The sequence below is a fragment of the Nasonia vitripennis genome, chromosome 2, assembly GCF_009193385.2.
Source record: "Nasonia vitripennis strain AsymCx chromosome 2, Nvit_psr_1.1, whole genome shotgun sequence".
NCBI lineage: Eukaryota > Metazoa > Arthropoda > Insecta > Hymenoptera > Pteromalidae > Nasonia > Nasonia vitripennis.
Genome location: NC_045758.1, coordinates 34,763,932 through 34,780,410, shown reverse-complemented (window position 1 = coordinate 34,780,410; position 16,479 = coordinate 34,763,932). Strand labels below are relative to the sequence as shown.

At 44.8% G+C, this 16,479-nt stretch overlaps 3 protein-coding genes across 6 annotated transcripts in view; 2 read left to right on the top strand and 1 right to left on the bottom strand.

Annotated features, from left to right (window-relative positions):
- Positions 1 to 338: 338 nt before the first annotated feature.
- Positions 339 to 5,114, top strand: LOC100118061 (aminopeptidase N). The gene is made up of 12 exons (XM_001602081.6): positions 339 to 684; positions 757 to 1,278; positions 1,361 to 1,528; positions 1,596 to 2,076; positions 2,148 to 2,386; positions 2,468 to 2,835; positions 2,897 to 3,177; positions 3,262 to 3,443; positions 3,518 to 3,691; positions 3,770 to 3,916; positions 3,998 to 4,076; positions 4,151 to 5,114. The coding sequence occupies exons 2-12, from the start codon at positions 761 to 763 to the stop codon at positions 4,322 to 4,324; spliced, it is 2,811 nt and encodes a 936-aa protein (XP_001602131.2). The 5' UTR covers positions 339 to 684; positions 757 to 760; the 3' UTR covers positions 4,325 to 5,114.
- LOC100118105 (laminin subunit alpha-2) overlaps positions 4,397 to 16,479 on the bottom strand; it is an 81,144-nt gene continuing 69,061 nt past the window's right edge. Inside the window, exons 14-38 of one of the 2 annotated variants that reach the window (XM_031924214.2) lie at positions 14,250 to 14,356; positions 13,990 to 14,173; positions 13,353 to 13,897; positions 13,116 to 13,286; positions 12,735 to 13,030; positions 12,401 to 12,656; positions 11,787 to 11,958; positions 11,484 to 11,705; positions 11,097 to 11,350; positions 10,772 to 11,025; positions 10,236 to 10,709; positions 9,779 to 10,158; positions 9,544 to 9,717; positions 9,297 to 9,463; positions 9,068 to 9,226; positions 8,844 to 8,995; positions 8,478 to 8,765; positions 8,224 to 8,392; positions 7,534 to 8,139; positions 7,129 to 7,460; positions 6,742 to 7,051; positions 6,223 to 6,661; positions 5,757 to 6,125; positions 5,525 to 5,669; positions 4,397 to 5,117 (exon numbers count right to left, since the gene is read on the bottom strand). In XM_031924214.2, the coding sequence (XP_031780074.1) occupies positions 5,527 to 5,669; positions 5,757 to 6,125; positions 6,223 to 6,661; positions 6,742 to 7,051; positions 7,129 to 7,460; positions 7,534 to 8,139; positions 8,224 to 8,392; positions 8,478 to 8,765; positions 8,844 to 8,995; positions 9,068 to 9,226; positions 9,297 to 9,463; positions 9,544 to 9,717; positions 9,779 to 10,158; positions 10,236 to 10,709; positions 10,772 to 11,025; positions 11,097 to 11,350; positions 11,484 to 11,705; positions 11,787 to 11,958; positions 12,401 to 12,656; positions 12,735 to 13,030; positions 13,116 to 13,286; positions 13,353 to 13,897; positions 13,990 to 14,173; positions 14,250 to 14,356 (6,623 nt within the window). In that variant the 3' untranslated portion in view covers positions 4,397 to 5,117; positions 5,525 to 5,526. Of the gene's footprint in view, positions 5,670 to 5,756; positions 6,126 to 6,222; positions 6,662 to 6,741; positions 7,052 to 7,128; positions 7,461 to 7,533; positions 8,140 to 8,223; positions 8,393 to 8,477; positions 8,766 to 8,843; positions 8,996 to 9,067; positions 9,227 to 9,296; positions 9,464 to 9,543; positions 9,718 to 9,778; positions 10,159 to 10,235; positions 10,710 to 10,771; positions 11,026 to 11,096; positions 11,351 to 11,483; positions 11,706 to 11,786; positions 11,959 to 12,400; positions 12,657 to 12,734; positions 13,031 to 13,115; positions 13,287 to 13,352; positions 13,898 to 13,989; positions 14,174 to 14,249; positions 14,357 to 16,479 lie in introns of both variants that reach the window. The other variant, XM_032597531.1, reaches the window with a different exon arrangement.
- LOC100118141 (1-acyl-sn-glycerol-3-phosphate acyltransferase alpha) lies at positions 14,490 to 15,650 on the top strand. 3 transcript variants are annotated; one of them, XM_032597576.1, is made up of 4 exons: positions 14,490 to 14,713; positions 14,801 to 15,116; positions 15,208 to 15,373; positions 15,440 to 15,650. In XM_032597576.1, exons 1-4 carry the CDS (start codon positions 14,580 to 14,582, stop codon positions 15,610 to 15,612), a joined length of 789 nt encoding a protein of 262 aa, XP_032453467.1. In that variant the 5' UTR covers positions 14,490 to 14,579; the 3' UTR covers positions 15,613 to 15,650. The 3 variants fall into 3 exon arrangements, with proteins under 3 accessions (XP_032453467.1, XP_008216219.1, XP_016837814.1); XM_016982325.3 differs by having other exon boundaries at positions 14,510 to 14,713; positions 15,196 to 15,373; XM_008217997.4 differs by having other exon boundaries at positions 14,509 to 14,713; positions 15,208 to 15,650.

Genomic DNA, 16,479 nt, shown 5'->3' with positions numbered 1-16,479 from the left:
AGGTCAATATTTTTCACATTATTGCATTCATAGAAAATTGAGAAGATTATTTTACTATTTTAAAAAGATTGTACCTCAGTTGATTTAACCAAATTTAACCAGCTCAGAATTCAAGACAGAGATAAGGATAGAATTAAAAGAATCAAGTTTTAGCTCATCTCATCAGTTATGAACGACAAAAAAAGTAGATGGCAAGGTCGACAAAACGCAGTTCTTCAAAAAAAAAGTGCTGAACTAGTCGCCTCTAAAAATATCCTTATTCATGAGATTTTTTCTGCGCACCCGATAGATAATAACGATTTTATAAAATCCGGCTAAACTCGTAAAGAACGCCGCTCACATACATTATATACACCACAAAGTTCACTTGTAAACACATTCGACAGCTCTCGGCTCGTATTCAGTCTCGTTGGCACGCTGTTACTGTGCGGATCGATCTGCTGCCACTATAGGCACTTTTTCATGGCCAAGGTCTGAACACGAAAATCAGCAGATAAATGTACTAAAAAAGAAAAAAAAAGGTTTTTGTCTCTAGTCCAAGGTGATGCGATAGTTTACAGTGCGACAATTGCAAGACGTGACCCGGTGACCGAAAGATAGTGTGAGACTGTTCTTGAGATGTATTGATTATGACGTTGGCTATTCCACTTGAATCTGCTTGTATTGATCATTAAATGTAACGAGGTACGTTTTTGTGACTATGAAACTTCAAACACTTTAAATCTTTTATTATCCTAATATTTCTGTACTATTTAGGATAATGTATTCCCCCAAGAAAGTACCACTACTCTGTTTTTTAGTTGCAATCTTTGTCGCAACTCGGTGTTCAGAGCATGTCGGAACCACTGCTACTGTTGATGAGGCGATTAATAACGAATCGCAAAATACCACGGACTATCGATTACCCGACAATGTGATTCCCAACGAATATTACATTCGAATCACCCCTTTCATAATACCCGACAATTTTACCTTTGATGGCGTTGTTGGGATTAACGCGACCGTCACCAAATCTACTTCTGAAATAGTACTACACGTTGATGACATAACAATCCACAACGTGACAGTTTCAAGTATCGACGTTGACAAAAATTCGTTGGCCCAACTCGATGTAGAAAATATAACAACGAAAGAAAAGTATCACTTTTTGATTATCGAAATGAAGTCGCCCATTAATGCCGGTACCAATGTCACCATCGACATATCGTACACTGGGGAGTTGAACAACGACATGTACGGTTTCTTCCGGGATTGGATCAAAGTCGGAAATGACTACAAGTATAAACTTGAAACTCTGTACACCTTTAATGGGCTGATTATAGTTATGAAAAAGAGATTGAAACTACGAATAAATTTTCAGATGGGCGTTGGGAACGCAATTCGAGGCTACGGGAGCTCGAAAAGCCTTTCCCTGCTTCGACGAACCTGGACTAAAGGCTACGTTTCGGGTGGTGCTAGCGGTACCGGATAACTACACCCCAATCAGTAACATGCCTATAAAAACTATAATTAATACCGACGCCAACCAGTAAGTGCGCACCTTTAGGCGAATCGCTCTTAATAAAAGCTCACATTCCTGCAAATGACGATTTTAGAACAATCGTCGAGTTCGAAACGTCCCCGTTGATGCCGACCTACACGGTAGCCTTCGCAGTGGTCGAATACGCGAGTCTCAGCATACCGATGACCGAGATTCAGCCTCGTCTCTACCGGGTCTGGTCGAACCCGGAACTGGTCAACCAGTTGCCCTACTCCCTTCAGGTCATCCCGAAGATATTGGACTTTTTCGGAAACAAAACGTCTCTGCAGTATCCGATCTCCAAAATAGAGATGATTGCCTTTCCGGATTTTCCACCAGCGGCGATGGAAAACTGGGGTCTGCTCGTGTATTCGGAGATGTTCATGCTTTACAATAAGAATGTGACGCCGTTGAGAATCAAGAGGTACATCAGGAACCTCGTCACTCACGAGCTCGCCCACCAGTGGTTCGGGAATATCGTCACACCCAAGTGGTGGGACTATCTGTGGCTCAGTGAATCTTTCGCTGCTTACTTCGAGTATCACGCCCACGAGGATGTGAGTTGTAAACTATAAGAATTTATCGATTGTTTGAACAAACTCGGTATGCACAATAAATCTTTTGCCAGGAACTAGCCTCCTGGAACCTGGAATCGCAATTCGTTGTGAACGAGATGCACGAAGCTTTGGTCTCTGATGCTTACCCCAGTATTCACCCGATGACGCATGAAGTCTACAGCCCGGACGAAATTACGAGTATCTTCGATTCGATATCGTACAACAAAGGTGCAAGTGTAATCAGGATGCTTGAAAAATTGCTCGGTACAGAGCTATTCTTCGACGCTTTGCAGCGTTACTTTGAAGCCAAGTCCGTACCACAATAGTAATGAAACCATAACATATTATTAACTGCCGGTAAACATTCTCAACGTTTTTTGTCACGTTTCAGTAAATACTCATTTGCAACGCCAGAGCTTCTGTACTTGGCCTTTGAGGATGCACTAAACGGCAGCGATCATAGGTGGAACGTTACTTTAACCGATCTCATGGACAGTTGGACAACTCAACCGGGTTACCCTGTGGTTCACGCTTCCTTCGACGGGGATACAGTGACTTTGCGACAGAACCGATTTTTCCTGCAACCAAGTGAAAACTTGACTTCGAACGCAACTTGGATTATTCCTGTTACCTGGGCCAGTGATAGCAATCCGAATTTCACCGATACTAGAAGTGTCACCTGGTTGATGGATGGATCTATGCCGATCACAATACCGAATGCTACCAACGATTGGGTTATTATAAACGTTCAGCAAGCGGGTACGCATTTCCGTTTGTATATTAATGATGGTTACGATTTTTCAACAACATTCCATTACAGGGTATTACAGAGTTAACTACGATAACAAAATGTGGGAGCGTATAATCAAATTGCTCAAATCGGATGAATATGAGGTACTTCATGAACTGAATCGTGCCGCATTGATGAACGATCTTTTCAATTTAGGAAGAACTGGTTATGTTGATTACAAAATAGTGTTGTCCGCTTCCCAGTATCTAAGTAAAGAAACAAATTATATTCCTTGGAGGACGACTTTCGCTTCTCTGATCTATTTGAAGAAGCGTTTCGTAGGCCATCCTGAAATTTACGGTCATTTTAAGGTATTTACTACTCGAAATATTCTTGGTGAATTCAATTTCATCAGAGTACAATAATGCAGCAAACATAATAACTTATGTTTCCAGCTCTACGTTACGTCTTTGCTAGAACCACATTACCAGAGGCTCGGTTTCAATGAAAATCAAGAAGGCAGTGATTTTGACGTTTTGTTCAGAGAAATACTTTTGAAGTGGCTGTGTGATTTCGATCACAAAGAATGTGTCAGTAATTCTTTGGAACTGTTCAAAAAGTTACGACAAAACGATAGGTAATATCTGGTTTAATGCTCCGTGTCTCAAAATCATTATTATACGATTTTGTAATATTTCTTGTTCATTCAAGTTTCATAGTATCGCCAAATCTGCAATCAGCGGTTTACTGCACTGCAATGAAACATGGATCAACGGACGATTGGAATTACTTGTGGAACAAATTACAAAATACTAACTTTGCCATCGAGAAATTGACAATTCTGTCTACATTGGTTTGCTCAAGAAATACAATGCAATTGAACAGGTACGTTTTTTATTATGCCTTGCAAATTATAACACAATATGTGGATTGTGTGCACAATTTTAATAATATTTTCAATAGGCTTTTACAAGCTGTTATAACGCCTGGCGATAGAATTAGGAAACAAGATATAAAAGATATTATTACCACAATGGTAGATGCCAGTCTAATTGGCGCAAATGAAATACTTGATTTCATGGATAATAATTATGATAAAATGCTGAAAGCGTAAGTTTTTTTATACATCAACAACTTTGTAAAATATACTTATATTTTATGGATTCATTGATTATTTTAATAATTTTCTAGTTTTGGTGACAACAGCATGATCGAGCATGTGCTAATTACCACTGCTGATAGCATGTCGACAGAAAAACTTGTAGAAAAGGTAATTCAAATAGTATACGAGTTTATAATATGCAAAACGAATTGATGATAACAATCTACTTACGATTTTTACAGTATGCCAGTTTCATAGAAAAAAACAGCAAAAAAGTAGAAAGCATCGCGGAGTCACTGGATAGTGCATTAAAGGGTGTTCGATATGATTTAGATTGGAATAATAGGAAGATTCCACACATACTAGACTGGTTGAAGAAAAATTATCCGATTACTGCCGCTAATGAAAAAGATTAATTTGGTTATAATTATTTTGTACATTAACTTTAATTAATTTTAATAAAAAGAACGAAGAAGAAAATGTCCAACTATTTTATATTCCTTAAATTTATTATATTGTTCCAGCATTTGTATGTAGGGCACATTTATTTTCTTTATACAATAATAATTATTAAGCTAGACACGTGCAATTATTATTTAAATTATTTCTAGGTATAAAACATAATGTCTCTTCACTATTTACTATAAACTTGCTCTCTTCTGTTCAGCATAAATTATGTTATATCAAGAATAAATAATATTAAATACTGATGTACAATGTCTGGTTTACATTCGATTGTCATAATATTATATGGCAGTGGTTTCGCTAATTACACGAAAGTACATAAAATTCTAGTTTAAAATCTAAACGGCTGTAATGCGATGTGATGAATGTATTTGCTTGACTTGCGCATTCTTATTGCAGCGATTGAACTAAGTATCATTGTGATTTAAGCTCGACTAATAAAACGTTATCAATTAGCATCTTTTGGCTTCGATAAGTCTTTTAAATTCTATCAAAGTTCTTCCTTTCAATTAAGTTCCAAAACTAAGAAAAACCTTTCTCTCATGGCATCCTTACATTGTATAAGTACACGTCATACTTGAAAGTAATCAAATGCTTGCTTCATTTCGTAAATTTGTCCAAGTTTTTCTTGGTTTTCACGCAATCTTCAGTTTTGCAGATAGTAATATTGTCAACTACATTCTTCGAGCGCAGTCTTGACTCGCAGTCTTTGGATCTGGTCGACGAAGCAGTTCTTCGTTAGGACTGAGAAAAAAAAACAAAGTTAGGATTACCGGAGAGTCCGGTAGCCACTACCGGAGTTGCTCAAGTAAGCATTGTCAAGTAGCCCTAACCGGAGAAAGTCCGGTAGCCAGTACCGGACAAAATCCATAGGCCAGAGTAGATGCATTTTCGAACTCGTGCTACCGCATCTACATTGTTCGTAAACTAGAAAATTATCAATAATAGACAATATGATCGATTAATGCAGTATAACCAGAAGCAAAATGCTATTTACGAGCAAGACAGCGTAGGTACATTTAGAGATTATGTTGGACTCCGGCTCTGGCTACCGGACTCTCCGGTTGGTGCTACTTTGTGCTATCAAGTAACCCTAACTTTATTTTTTTCTCACTGATGGGTCTCTCGTAACCCTTCAATGTAAAACCTACATTTATTGCACAGGACAAGAATTTAAGTGTATGTTGTGAAGCTCCGCCATGTCGATCCAGTCTCGTCGCTCTCCACCAATCATGACGTTGCGTATGCAGCCATTAAAATGATCTCTTGTGATCAAAGTACCCTTGGGTGCAGAAGCTGAAATAGAATGCAAATTAACAGTTATTAAATTTCAATTCAATGCAACGATGATGTATACAAGGGTAAAATGCTTTAATTTGTTACCTGGTATTCCACCAATGTACAAAGAATTGGTGATTGCAGAACCCATGAAATGACCTTCATTGTTGACCGGAAGCCCGTACTTTTGATCTAGATCATCGACTTTGAGAGCAAGCTCCTTGTCATTGTAAATAGCTTGAATCCTGTGCCACATATTGTCACATATCGTGTAAGGGTTGCTGAACTCCTGTTCAACGTAAAGCGCCTGATCGTCGCCCATGTTACTTGATAAGACGACTTTACCATTGTGCAATTCTAACGACAGTGAAGGGGATCCTTCAGGCGCCGTTATCGATAATAATACTCCTGTCAGTTCTGATGTTCGGAATTCTAGTTGTAACTCCAAGATGGCACCGAGCTCGAAGTTCTTTTCTGCAATAATTAATTATAAATAAGTTATTGATTTTTTTAATACTTCGCTCACAATGTATTATTTTATTCTCAACTCTATACGAAAAGGCGAACTTACTATAAACTGCGTAAGCTTCGTCCTGGAAATATGCGCCGCTCTCAACATTGGGAAAGCACTGACCAACGTTGTAAGGTCTACTCGTTGAACCAACCATGTCATATACGTTGCCGTTGACTTTGAGACCTCTGATGCAGCCTTTTAGAGTTTCGAGTTTAGCAACGACGTTGTCAGGCAGTGGTGTGCCACTTTCAGGTATGCCACCAATATACATCACATTCGTTAGACCGATCTTCTTTGGCACTTTTACCTTGCCGGGTGCCTGAGAATCGACTACCATCGTGAGCTTTCGGATACTGTGACCAATCGTCACGTGGTGCCAATTGCCGTCGTTGAACGGTGTCTTGAATAGTATTTCTTTGCGCTGCTTGCTCTTGATTATCAACACAAGCTGACCATCTCTAATCGCGACCATGAGGTAGTTCTTTTGACGCATGCCCTGTTAAAAAATTCAAATTTTGTGACTACTGTTTTAGAAGGAAAAATGGTCCTAATTTCAATTAAATTATTCGGGCATACCGGAGTAATAAAGAGTAAACCGTTTGGATAGTACGTTCGAAAATCAAACTCTATGACTTTTTTCTGAAGCCAAAAGTTTTCAAAATTGAGGTAAAGTTGCGTGTGGCTTTGCGGCTTGTCGCCAAACTTTAATGCGCCAGGTTCCAGCGAATAGTACGGGATCTTCTGACATCCCTCTGGCTGAGTCGACAACCCTCTCGACAGCGAAGCCGACAACGAGTAGACAGGAGGATCTTTGCCTATGCTGGGACCTTGACGACCGATATAAGCGTGCTCGAAGGATACGGCATCATCGAATTTCAAAACTTTACTGTAAAGAAAAAAAAAATTTTTTTTAATGAGATCGTTAGGCCGCGGCTGGAAAAATAATTATTAAAAAAAACTTACTTGTCGTCAACAATGACATTTTTCATGGCTCCACTCAGAGGAGTATTTGTGGCCACCATTTTAGTATTATTGATCAAAGCCGGCAGTCCACCCAAGTATAGACCACCAAACTGGGGGGCTTTGATCGCTACACCCGTAACAAGTTTGTCGTTGGTTTGGTACGCGTCGTCTATCCTAAGTACGATCTCTTTTCTCTTTTTTATTACCATAACTGTGTGGTACTTGCCGTCGTTGAAAGTACCATTGGTTTGCAGCAAAAGCTCACCCTTACCGTTATTCAGGCGCACTTGCACGCGGCCGTCGATCACAGCTATCGAGTAGTAATTGTCCTTCTGCAAAATGAAAGTCGTCGAATAACTGCACAGATCGAGTAATCGATATTAATAAATAACGAAAAAAACTTACAATTAATTCTTGATCAGGAATGCCGAAAAGTCTCTCTTCAGGTCCCTGGAACGTCGACAGCAACAGCATAGCGTTGCTTTGTAACGTTCTAAACGAAAAACTGATAGAAGACTCCTTTTTACGAAGTTGTACTCCTGGAAGTTCTAAGTATCCGTCTCCGTGGAAGCCGACTATCGTCATAGGCTTATTTCGACATCCTGATTCAATGCCGAAATATTGTTCGGCCATGGGATCGTATCCCTCGCCGACATTGATATTGGACATGCATCCAAGGAAGGAAATTTGAGTCGGTAGCACGAAGCCATCTATTCCGAAACTGGGTGGCACACCACCAATGAAGTACTTGGCATTGGAGAGGTCAGGTATGTCCTCTTTACGAGGCTGAGGAGTCGGAGAGCCGATCTTCTTTTCGTTCTCGCCGTCGACGCTTAAGCTGCATTTCTCGATGTTCTTACGATTCTGGAACTGTCGGAACGCATCGACCTTCGTCCAGTTACCAGTATTGTAGCGGAACGTCGAGGACATCTCGAAGCTGACGTTGCCGCCATAAACTATGTGTAAAATCACGCGGCCCTCGTGGAGGAATATCACTATGTAACCGTCCGGCTGTGGAGTTCAAAAAGTTGTGTAAAAAATTATTAAAACTTTAATCAATTGATAATCATTAATGCATTTTTTTATAACTTTCACCTTTTCTGGATCAATTGCGAGGAATAGTAAGGCATTTTCATCAAAGGTTCTAAAGTTAATGGAAACTCCAAAGATGTATTTGTTATAAGGACCGGATATAACGCGACTTCGGACAGCGTAGCCCTCACCGTTAAAGCTATAACTGATATCGTTGCTAATCTTTTCAACGCTGCAAAAAAGAAACATAGTGTAAGAGGTATTATTCTAATTTGAATGTCGGACAAACTAAATTTTTTTAATTATCAAAAACTCACCCTTCGACGCACGGTTGACAGGCATTGTCAGGCGCGGTACTTATAAAGTTCCAGAGACCGATCGGCCTGCCATCCAAATGAACCTGATGCACGCAGCCAGGCAATCCGTTCGAAGCTAAAAGTTCGGGAGGCTTGATCTGCAGTTCCGGCAAGCCACCAATCCATACGCGATCCATCGTCGTGATATCAAATCTACCAAACTCTGCGCTCGTGTGGTTTACTACTGGCGCATACTTGCTCGATCTCGTTAGTTGTTTACTAACGGTCAGTTTTCCAATGTGCCTTACTCTGTGATTGGCGAATCAGAATAAAAGTTTGATATGTGACATATAGATATTGCCAATCGTTTAAACGCATCTCAAATACCTTTCAGCTTCTATGCGATACCATAGCGTTTCATCCGTGCGCGGATCACCAGCATCGAGTACCTCCGGGTGCGTCACGACACCAGTGCCGCCTCCTACATTCCACACAAACCTTATCCTACGTTCGAACATTTCCACGGCTACGAAGTCGTCCTAAAACCAAACCACATTTTACTAAATCAATCCGGAAAATTCTCTCGCAATCTCGAGCCGTTTGCAACTTACATTATTACTACTTGCAAGGTAGAACAGCAGTCCTTCTCTTTGGTAATGAGGAATAGCGAGTGTCATCAGTATCGATGTGGTTTCCGACGGTTGCAAGTCTGTCAGCCTGTAAGATCTTGTACACTTTTTGCCCTCTGCGGATTTCATGGAAACTCGAATCTGCAATGAAATAGTACTTATGTATCTTGTGTTTTTGAACTACGTCTATAGTGCAAATTGAATTACTTACTCCATCAGCTGTATTTCTTGCTTCGGCAATTTTATCCTTTAACATTTTCAACTTGGCCGACATTGTGCCGTTGAACTTGTCGAATTCCATTTGGCGCTTTATTGAAGCTGTTGCCATACTAGTCAGTTTAGCGTCGGCTAGTTTGATGATGCTTTGAGCTTCGGCAACTAGACATAAAAATACATAAGATTAGTTATTGCGTTCTACTGTAAGCTAATACGATAAAATATTATCTGTTGTAATTTACGTTTTTCACTGGCAAGGCTTATGCTAGAGTCATCTTTGTTCTTCAAATCTTGCAATTTGGGTACCAAAACATCTGAGATACCTTGTTGATAATCTTCAATTAATTGCCTTGTATCGGCAATAGAATTGGCAGTTTCCATATTTTCATTTAGGATATCATTCAGTCTATCTTGTACTGTAAATGCATTTTTAGCATTGGAAAATTGTTTAAAACTTTATTTGATTAAAAAACTTACAATTTCTATTGTCGCTCTGCAATTCTCGAAGTTTCACATTTATCTGGTTGTCCTTATTTCCGGTGCTGTTCAAGGAATCTTTTAAACCAGCAACCGACTGTTTCTGGCTTTCAAGTTGACCTCTTGCATGCATAATTGGCGAGCTATGACTTCTTGTTCGTTCCAATTGGTCGCTCGATCGCAATCCGATCTCCAAAGCATCATCTAGCAAAGAATCTCCATCTGGCCCTTGAGGGAACACCTTATCGGTGACATCATCAAGAATTTCATTAGCTTCCTGAGCAGCTTGTTTAGCTTCAGTCAAACCGTCGACGATATTTTTATAGGCCTGACTTGCTTTTAAAGGATTCGCTGCCTGAGCTCTGGTTTCCGAAAATAATCTGCAAAAATGAACAAAGTTCTTGAATGAAATACTCCCTCATACACTCTATTATGCGACAAGTCTATACACACTTACCCTACGTATTGATCTACATAGTCCGAGAGATTTTGAGCGTGAGCGATCGCTGGATTCACGTATTTGTTTTTGTACTCGTAATTCAGTCGGTGCAGAATTCCCTCCTTGGTAGCGAGATTATTCGTGGATTGCGCAAGTTTATTTCTCAGATCCGGAATGTCCAGTATGTTGTTTTCACTGTCAACGATACACCCTCTCGCTTCATCCACAAGAGTTGAGCCTTCTTCGAGCGAGTCTTTGATCTCGCTGTTCATTTCATCAATTCCTTCTTGTTGATAGGATAGGATTTCATAGGTCATGTTTACTTCATTGTACAGTGTATCGTACGTGAACATAGTCTCCATCGTCGTTTCCATATTTTTCATCGTGTCTTTCAATTTGAGAGAATAGTTGTGAGCAGATTCTTTGACTTTCTCGAAAGGTTCCATCGAGTCGACCAAGTCATTGAGCCACTCTACGTATTCCGTACATTCGCTGTTGGGGACAACATAAATTTTTAGTAAAAGCAATAAAAATACTTTAATCGACGAACTTACTTGATCAAAACTTGGAACGTCTTCGTTCTCTTCGGCAGGTCAAGCTTCATTTCGTTCAGTAGCTTCTTAGCCTCTTTTAGAACTTTTTTAATTTCAACTTTTTTATCGTCGTTTCCGTAATACGCAAGTTCCATGATGGTGCCGTTCAGTTCGTTTCTCAACCCTTCAAGTTCCATTTTCAAACTGTACACGTTGTTGCTAATGTCGCCGCTTTGCGACTTGATGCTTCTTGCATCGTTCGCCAATCCGATCACCTGCAATCACAGAGAACATGCTGTAAAGTACGTACGTATAATATTCTCGAATAAGGCTTCCGATGGCGTACATCGCTCAAGAGGCTTTCCGCCTGCTTGGAAAGATCTTTGTAGTTATTCCAGGGAATGTGCTTGAGTCTGTCCTCTATTTGCCTCCGAATCGCCAGTTCCTCGAACAGCATCGTCACGTTATCGTCCATATTGGCCAACTCTTCCCAGGGAGGCGCGATGTAGCCCGTAGAAATGTGCGTCGTCGCGTTTATCAAATTGTACTTCATGTCATCCATATCGTCCAGGAGTATCCCAGTGCAGTTGTCGTTGCAGGCTAAAAATGATTCATAAAGAGAACATCGACTTCCCAATCGCGCATTCCTCTCATACAACTTCCTCCATTGTAAGCTAAAATTCAGCTCTGCGGGTCGATCACGACTCGCTCGCAAATCAAACTCTCTACTCACACATGCAGTTCTGGCCGATGAAAACGTGTCGCTCTTGGGTGCACTGCGAGCAGTCGCGACCGGTAGAGCCGGGCTTGCAGTTGCACTGGCCGGTCTCGGTGTCGCACTCGTCGCTCGCGCTACCCGCGGCGTTGCACTTGCAGGGCGTACAGCTGCCTCCCGGTGTGCTCGGATAGCCGTAGTAACCGTAGCTGCAGCGCTCGCAGCGCGTGCCCGCGTAGCCTGTGCCGGTAAAAAGATTTGGAAAACATTTTTTTTTTTTTTTTTTTTTTAATACAGTGTTTTATATTCTACAATGCATACCGGGTTTACAGACGCAGACGACTTGGTTGTCTGCGCGAACGATGCAGGTGTTGGAGAACTTTTTGTCGGTCTGCGGACACGGGCATTCCCTGCAACCGCCGAAATTCGGGTCTCCGTAGTAGCTCTCGGCGCAGAGTTCGCAGAAAACGCCGGCCGTGTTGTCTCGACAGTCCTGATGAAAAAAAATTAGGATTTACGTCATTTTTGTACTTTCTAGTTGTAATACTAACCGAGCGCAACTAGATTCCGGAATGGAAACTGCGAAAAAAGCGATTTTTACGCGACGCGAAAGAGAGAGTGAGAGAGAGAGAGAGTATCGAGTTTCGCAGGCAGTCGAGTGTAACGTCACCTATGAACTTAACGTGCCGTAATGATCGCGCGTTGCGTGATACTTCCGCTATCTGAATGCGCGAGCATTGTCAGATTGTAAAATTGATATTTTCTATAGCCTTCGCGGCAGCCAGCGCGTTTATATAAGCGTTCATTGGAAGCAGTGGAGAACTCGCTGAGACCTAAAGTTTTGCACAGTGCATAAGTAAAATCAAAGCTCATCAAATGTACAGACGCGTCCCAAGGTCACGGCGAGTAACCCAATAACCGCGGCTTATACTCACCAGACAGTGTCCGGTTTCGCGATCGCAGATTTCGGACCTGCCGTTGCACTGGCATTGCCGGGCTCGACCGATGAGCTCGTGGTAGCCGCTGCTGCTCGTGACGTTGGTGTCGCGCCAGCGATAGTAGCCTCGGTTCGGGTCCTGGCAGGAGGTGCCGGTGTACTCCTCCGGGCAGTCGCACTGCTCGACGCTCGTCGCCACGGGCGGCGAATGGGTCGCGGTCAGCACCGCCGCGTCCAGCGATGCTTCCAGCAGACTGGACGTTTTTCAACGAGCGATTAATCTTGCAGATGGTACGCATTGGACGAGCTTGCGTGGAATTTGATAAACTTACGTGGCCCGAGAAAAGTCGGTGTAGTCGGAAGCCTTGACGAAGATGTACTGCAGGTTCTGCAGGACGATCATCATGAGCTCCCTGCTGACTTTTACGTCCGCTCGATTCTTCAGCTGCCAGCCGGTCTCGTGCATTTTCACGACGTAGCAGCTCTCGTTGTTCGAGTTGGCCGGATAGTACTCGAGGACGATTCCGTTGCCCTGCAGCTGGACCAGAGGGAAACGGTGGCCCGATCTCAGCACGTAGCCGCCCTCGGTTATCGTTGTGAATCGGAGACTTCCGCCGTAGGACACGATCTTGAAATCGAAACAGACGATGATTTTTTTCGTCAGCGTTTATCAACGATTGCCATTAATAATCAAGCGTATCAGTCTGCCTCACCTTGTCGCTCAAAAAGGTATCGGGCAACTGCCAGTAGACCGGACACTCGCGGTAGTAGTTGACGGGCAGCGTGACGTCGCCGTCGGTTCCGGGCACCACGTACAGAGTGTTCGTCTTGTTCAGGCCGCTGTTGAAGTACGGCAGGACTATCGAGGAGCCGTAGTTGGTGAGCTGTTGAAAAAGCCCCGTTTAAACGCGCAACCCCGCCACAGCTGCTCAAATCGCGATCACACTTACGACGACTTCGTTGACGGTGTCGTTGACGTATAGAACCCTCGGGCGAAGCAGTCGCCTCTGTCCCCAGCTGAGCCCGGCCTGTCTGCACTCGGTCGACCTGCCGAAGCAGAAGCACTCGGTGCAGCCCTTGGGATTATCGGCCGAGAGGCCGAAGGTGCCCTCGTCGCACTGGTTGCACCTCCTGCCGAGGACGTTCGGCTTGCAGGGACACTGCCCGGAGGAGTCGTCGCACTCGCCGAGCGAGCCGTTGACGTCGCAGTTGCAGGGCTTGCACCGTGGGTAGTCGTAGTGTCCGGGAGCGCATCGGTCGCACTGTCTGCCGGCGAATCCCTCGCGACAGGGACACTGGCCGTCGCTCGGGGCGCACTGCTGTTTGCGCGAACCCGCGGCGCTGCAGCCGCAAGCTCGGCAGCCCAGGCCGGGCCGGAAGTCGTAGCTGCCCGGGCGGCATCGGTCGCAGCGCTCGCCCAGGCTCAGGGCCGGGCAGGAACAACGGCCGGTCAGCTGCTCGCAGATGTGGCCGGGCCGGTTGCAGGGCTCGCAGACTAGAGGGTGATTTTGTAAATTTTATAGACGACAAAATGTTTAGAAAGGCGACTGTACGTAGCCTCCTAAAGATTAGAGGTAGAAAACTCACGCTGACAGCCATTGCGGGAAAATCCATAATATCCCGGAAGACAGGTCTCGCATCGCGATCCACCAACGCCGGGTTTGCAGTGGCACTGGCCGCTCGCCTCCAGACACGAGGCGTTGTGCGAGCCCGTCGGGTCGCAGTTGCAGGCCGAGCAGCCGGCGCCCGTCGACAGGCCCCAGTACTCCGGCTTTCGGCGAGGGAAAGGAAATTCAATGACAATTTTTAGCTTTGCACGATTCGAGAGAGAAACTCTTTGTACTCACCAGGCACCTGTCGCACTGCCGACCGATGACGTTGGGCCTGCACTGGCACTGGCCCGAGACGAGGTCGCAGCTGGAGGAGAACGAGCCGAGAGGACTGCAGGCGCAAGCTGCGGCAGAAAAGAAGTTGCGAAATTTAATTTAATTTAATTTAACGTAGCTTTTCGCGCAGCTCGCTACGATACGCTCGATTGGTGGAAAAATACGATGCGAGGTTAACCCAGTTTGCTTATCAGCTAGTTTGCCGCGTGAAGCGGCGAGGAAAAATTGCGACTCGTCGATCGACGAACGCGCCGTGTAGACTCGCCTCGACAGCGCGCTTATTAATTAGCAATGTCACTCGGCAAATTATTCTCCCATGTGAAATTCTACTTCAAATATGCCCTCTACTACAGCTACTGCGGCATCGTAGCCAGCATCCTCCTGCCGTACGTGCTGCTCCACCCCATGGACGTCCTGAATCAGCTGTGAGTATTGACCCGATTGACGTATTCTATCGCAGAGCGAACGCGCCTGGTGGCTGAAGCTAACCGAAAGCGCCCGCCTGAGCTCAGACCGTTCGCCAAGCTGTCGATGCCGTTGATCCCGGTGCTCGGGCTCTCGTACGAGATCCGGGGCCGGGAGCAGCTCGCGCTGGACCGCGCCTGCATCATCGTGGCCAACCACCAGAGCGCCTTCGACTTCATGGGCATGATCCGGGTCTGGCCGATCATGAGGAAGTGCGCGCTCGTGGCGAAGAAGCTTCTCTTCTACGGCTGGCCCACGGGACTGTCCGCCTGGCTCTCCGGCACCATCTTCATCGACAAGAAGAACTGGCAGAAGTACGGCCGGATTCTCGAGGACGCCATTCGGGCTTACAAGGAGCAGAAGGTATTTGCCGCCGACGCGAACGCCGAAGCTCGTTATGCCTCGTTATGCTTCCCTATATATATACTGATATCACTTTGAGAGGACGGCGCAGGTGAAGGTCTGGATCTTCCCGGAGGGCACGAGGTACCACGAGGGCGGCATCCACGAGTTCAAGAGGGGCGCCTTCTACATGGCGATCAAGCTCCAGCTGCCCATACTCCCGGTCGTCTACTCGGAGTACTACTTCCTGTCGATCAAGGAGAAGCGCTTCGATTCAGGTATGCGAGCTACGAGTAATCCGAATCTCTTGAAACAGCCGCTGAATCGAGTCGATCCGTTCGAAGGTAAGATAATAATGAAGGCGCTGCCGGCGATACCGACGGAAGGCCTGGAATTGGAAGACGTGCCCGAGCTGATGGCCAAAACGAGATCACTCATGACGGAGACGTACGACTCGCTGAACGAGGAACTGCGGGCGTCGCTGAGCCAGGAGGAGAGCCACCGACGCGGATCCTAGCTGTTTTTTAAATAAATAAAAAAAAAAAAAAAAAAAAACAAAGTGAGAGAGCCAGACGAGGACAGAGTTTTTCTTTGCCAACTATAATGCGTAGTGCGCGAGCGCTTATCTCTCCCCCTTGGCTGAAACGGCAGCGGCGCGTAATGAGCACACCTGGCCTGTAATTTCGTTTCGCGTTTATAAGAACGTCAGCGTTACGCAGTAAGTGATACCTGGCCAGTTTTCGATTTATTGGCCGATAAGCGCTCACTCGGCTCTTCTCTTCGGCAGATTTTAGGCAAACTTACGACTGACGTTATACAACGCTCGCTTCTTTCCTGTCCCCAGCTTCTCTCTCGGGTATGTGTACACGAGACATTTTTCGGATTCATCCCCCTCGCCGACGGAATTCCCGCGAGATAAAAGCCGTTTTCTCCTCTTTACACAAGCGACCCGACGCTGATAAACCCCCTTGAAACGCGAGGATAAAGAGGTCGCTCGTGCAAACACGAAATTACACATTCACGAGAGATAAGCAGCAGTCGTCGCGACGGCTATCTTCGGCGAGAATACCAGCGTCTTCTCTCTCTGTCGCACTCAAGAGAGAGGATTTTTCCCGTTCGCTCATTCATGCGCCGACAACAACGTTGCTTTTCATATTGAGAGCGAGACGCCAGCGCTTCAAGAGCCGAGTTCATATCGTCGGGATTTTTCGCGCGAGCTATTTGCGGGGATTATTTCACGAGTGCGCGCGCGCGCGCGCGCGCGTGTAGTGTGGCCTAGATTCTCGATCGAAAAAGTCTGTCGGAGGCGCGCGTGCTCTCGCGAGGAAGTTGCGAGATAACTGCTGCGTTGCGTCAGTGCAGCGACACTCGAAGATCTCCTCTT

Coding starts and splice junctions, on each gene's coding strand:
- LOC100118061 (XM_001602081.6), top strand. CDS start 761: ATGTATTCCCCCAAGAAAGTACCACTACTCTGTTTTTTAGTTGCAATC. Junction 1,279..1,360: donor AAAGTCGGAAATGACTACAA/GTATAAACTTGA, acceptor ATAAATTTTCAG/ATGGGCGTTGGGAACGCAAT. Junction 3,692..3,769: donor AATACAATGCAATTGAACAG/GTACGTTTTTTA, acceptor TATTTTCAATAG/GCTTTTACAAGCTGTTATAA.
- LOC100118141 (XM_008217997.4), top strand. CDS start 14,580: ATGTCACTCGGCAAATTATTCTCCCATGTGAAATTCTACTTCAAATAT. Junction 14,714..14,800: donor ATGGACGTCCTGAATCAGCT/GTGAGTATTGAC, acceptor GCCTGAGCTCAG/ACCGTTCGCCAAGCTGTCGA. Junction 15,117..15,207: donor GGGCTTACAAGGAGCAGAAG/GTATTTGCCGCC, acceptor AGGACGGCGCAG/GTGAAGGTCTGGATCTTCCC.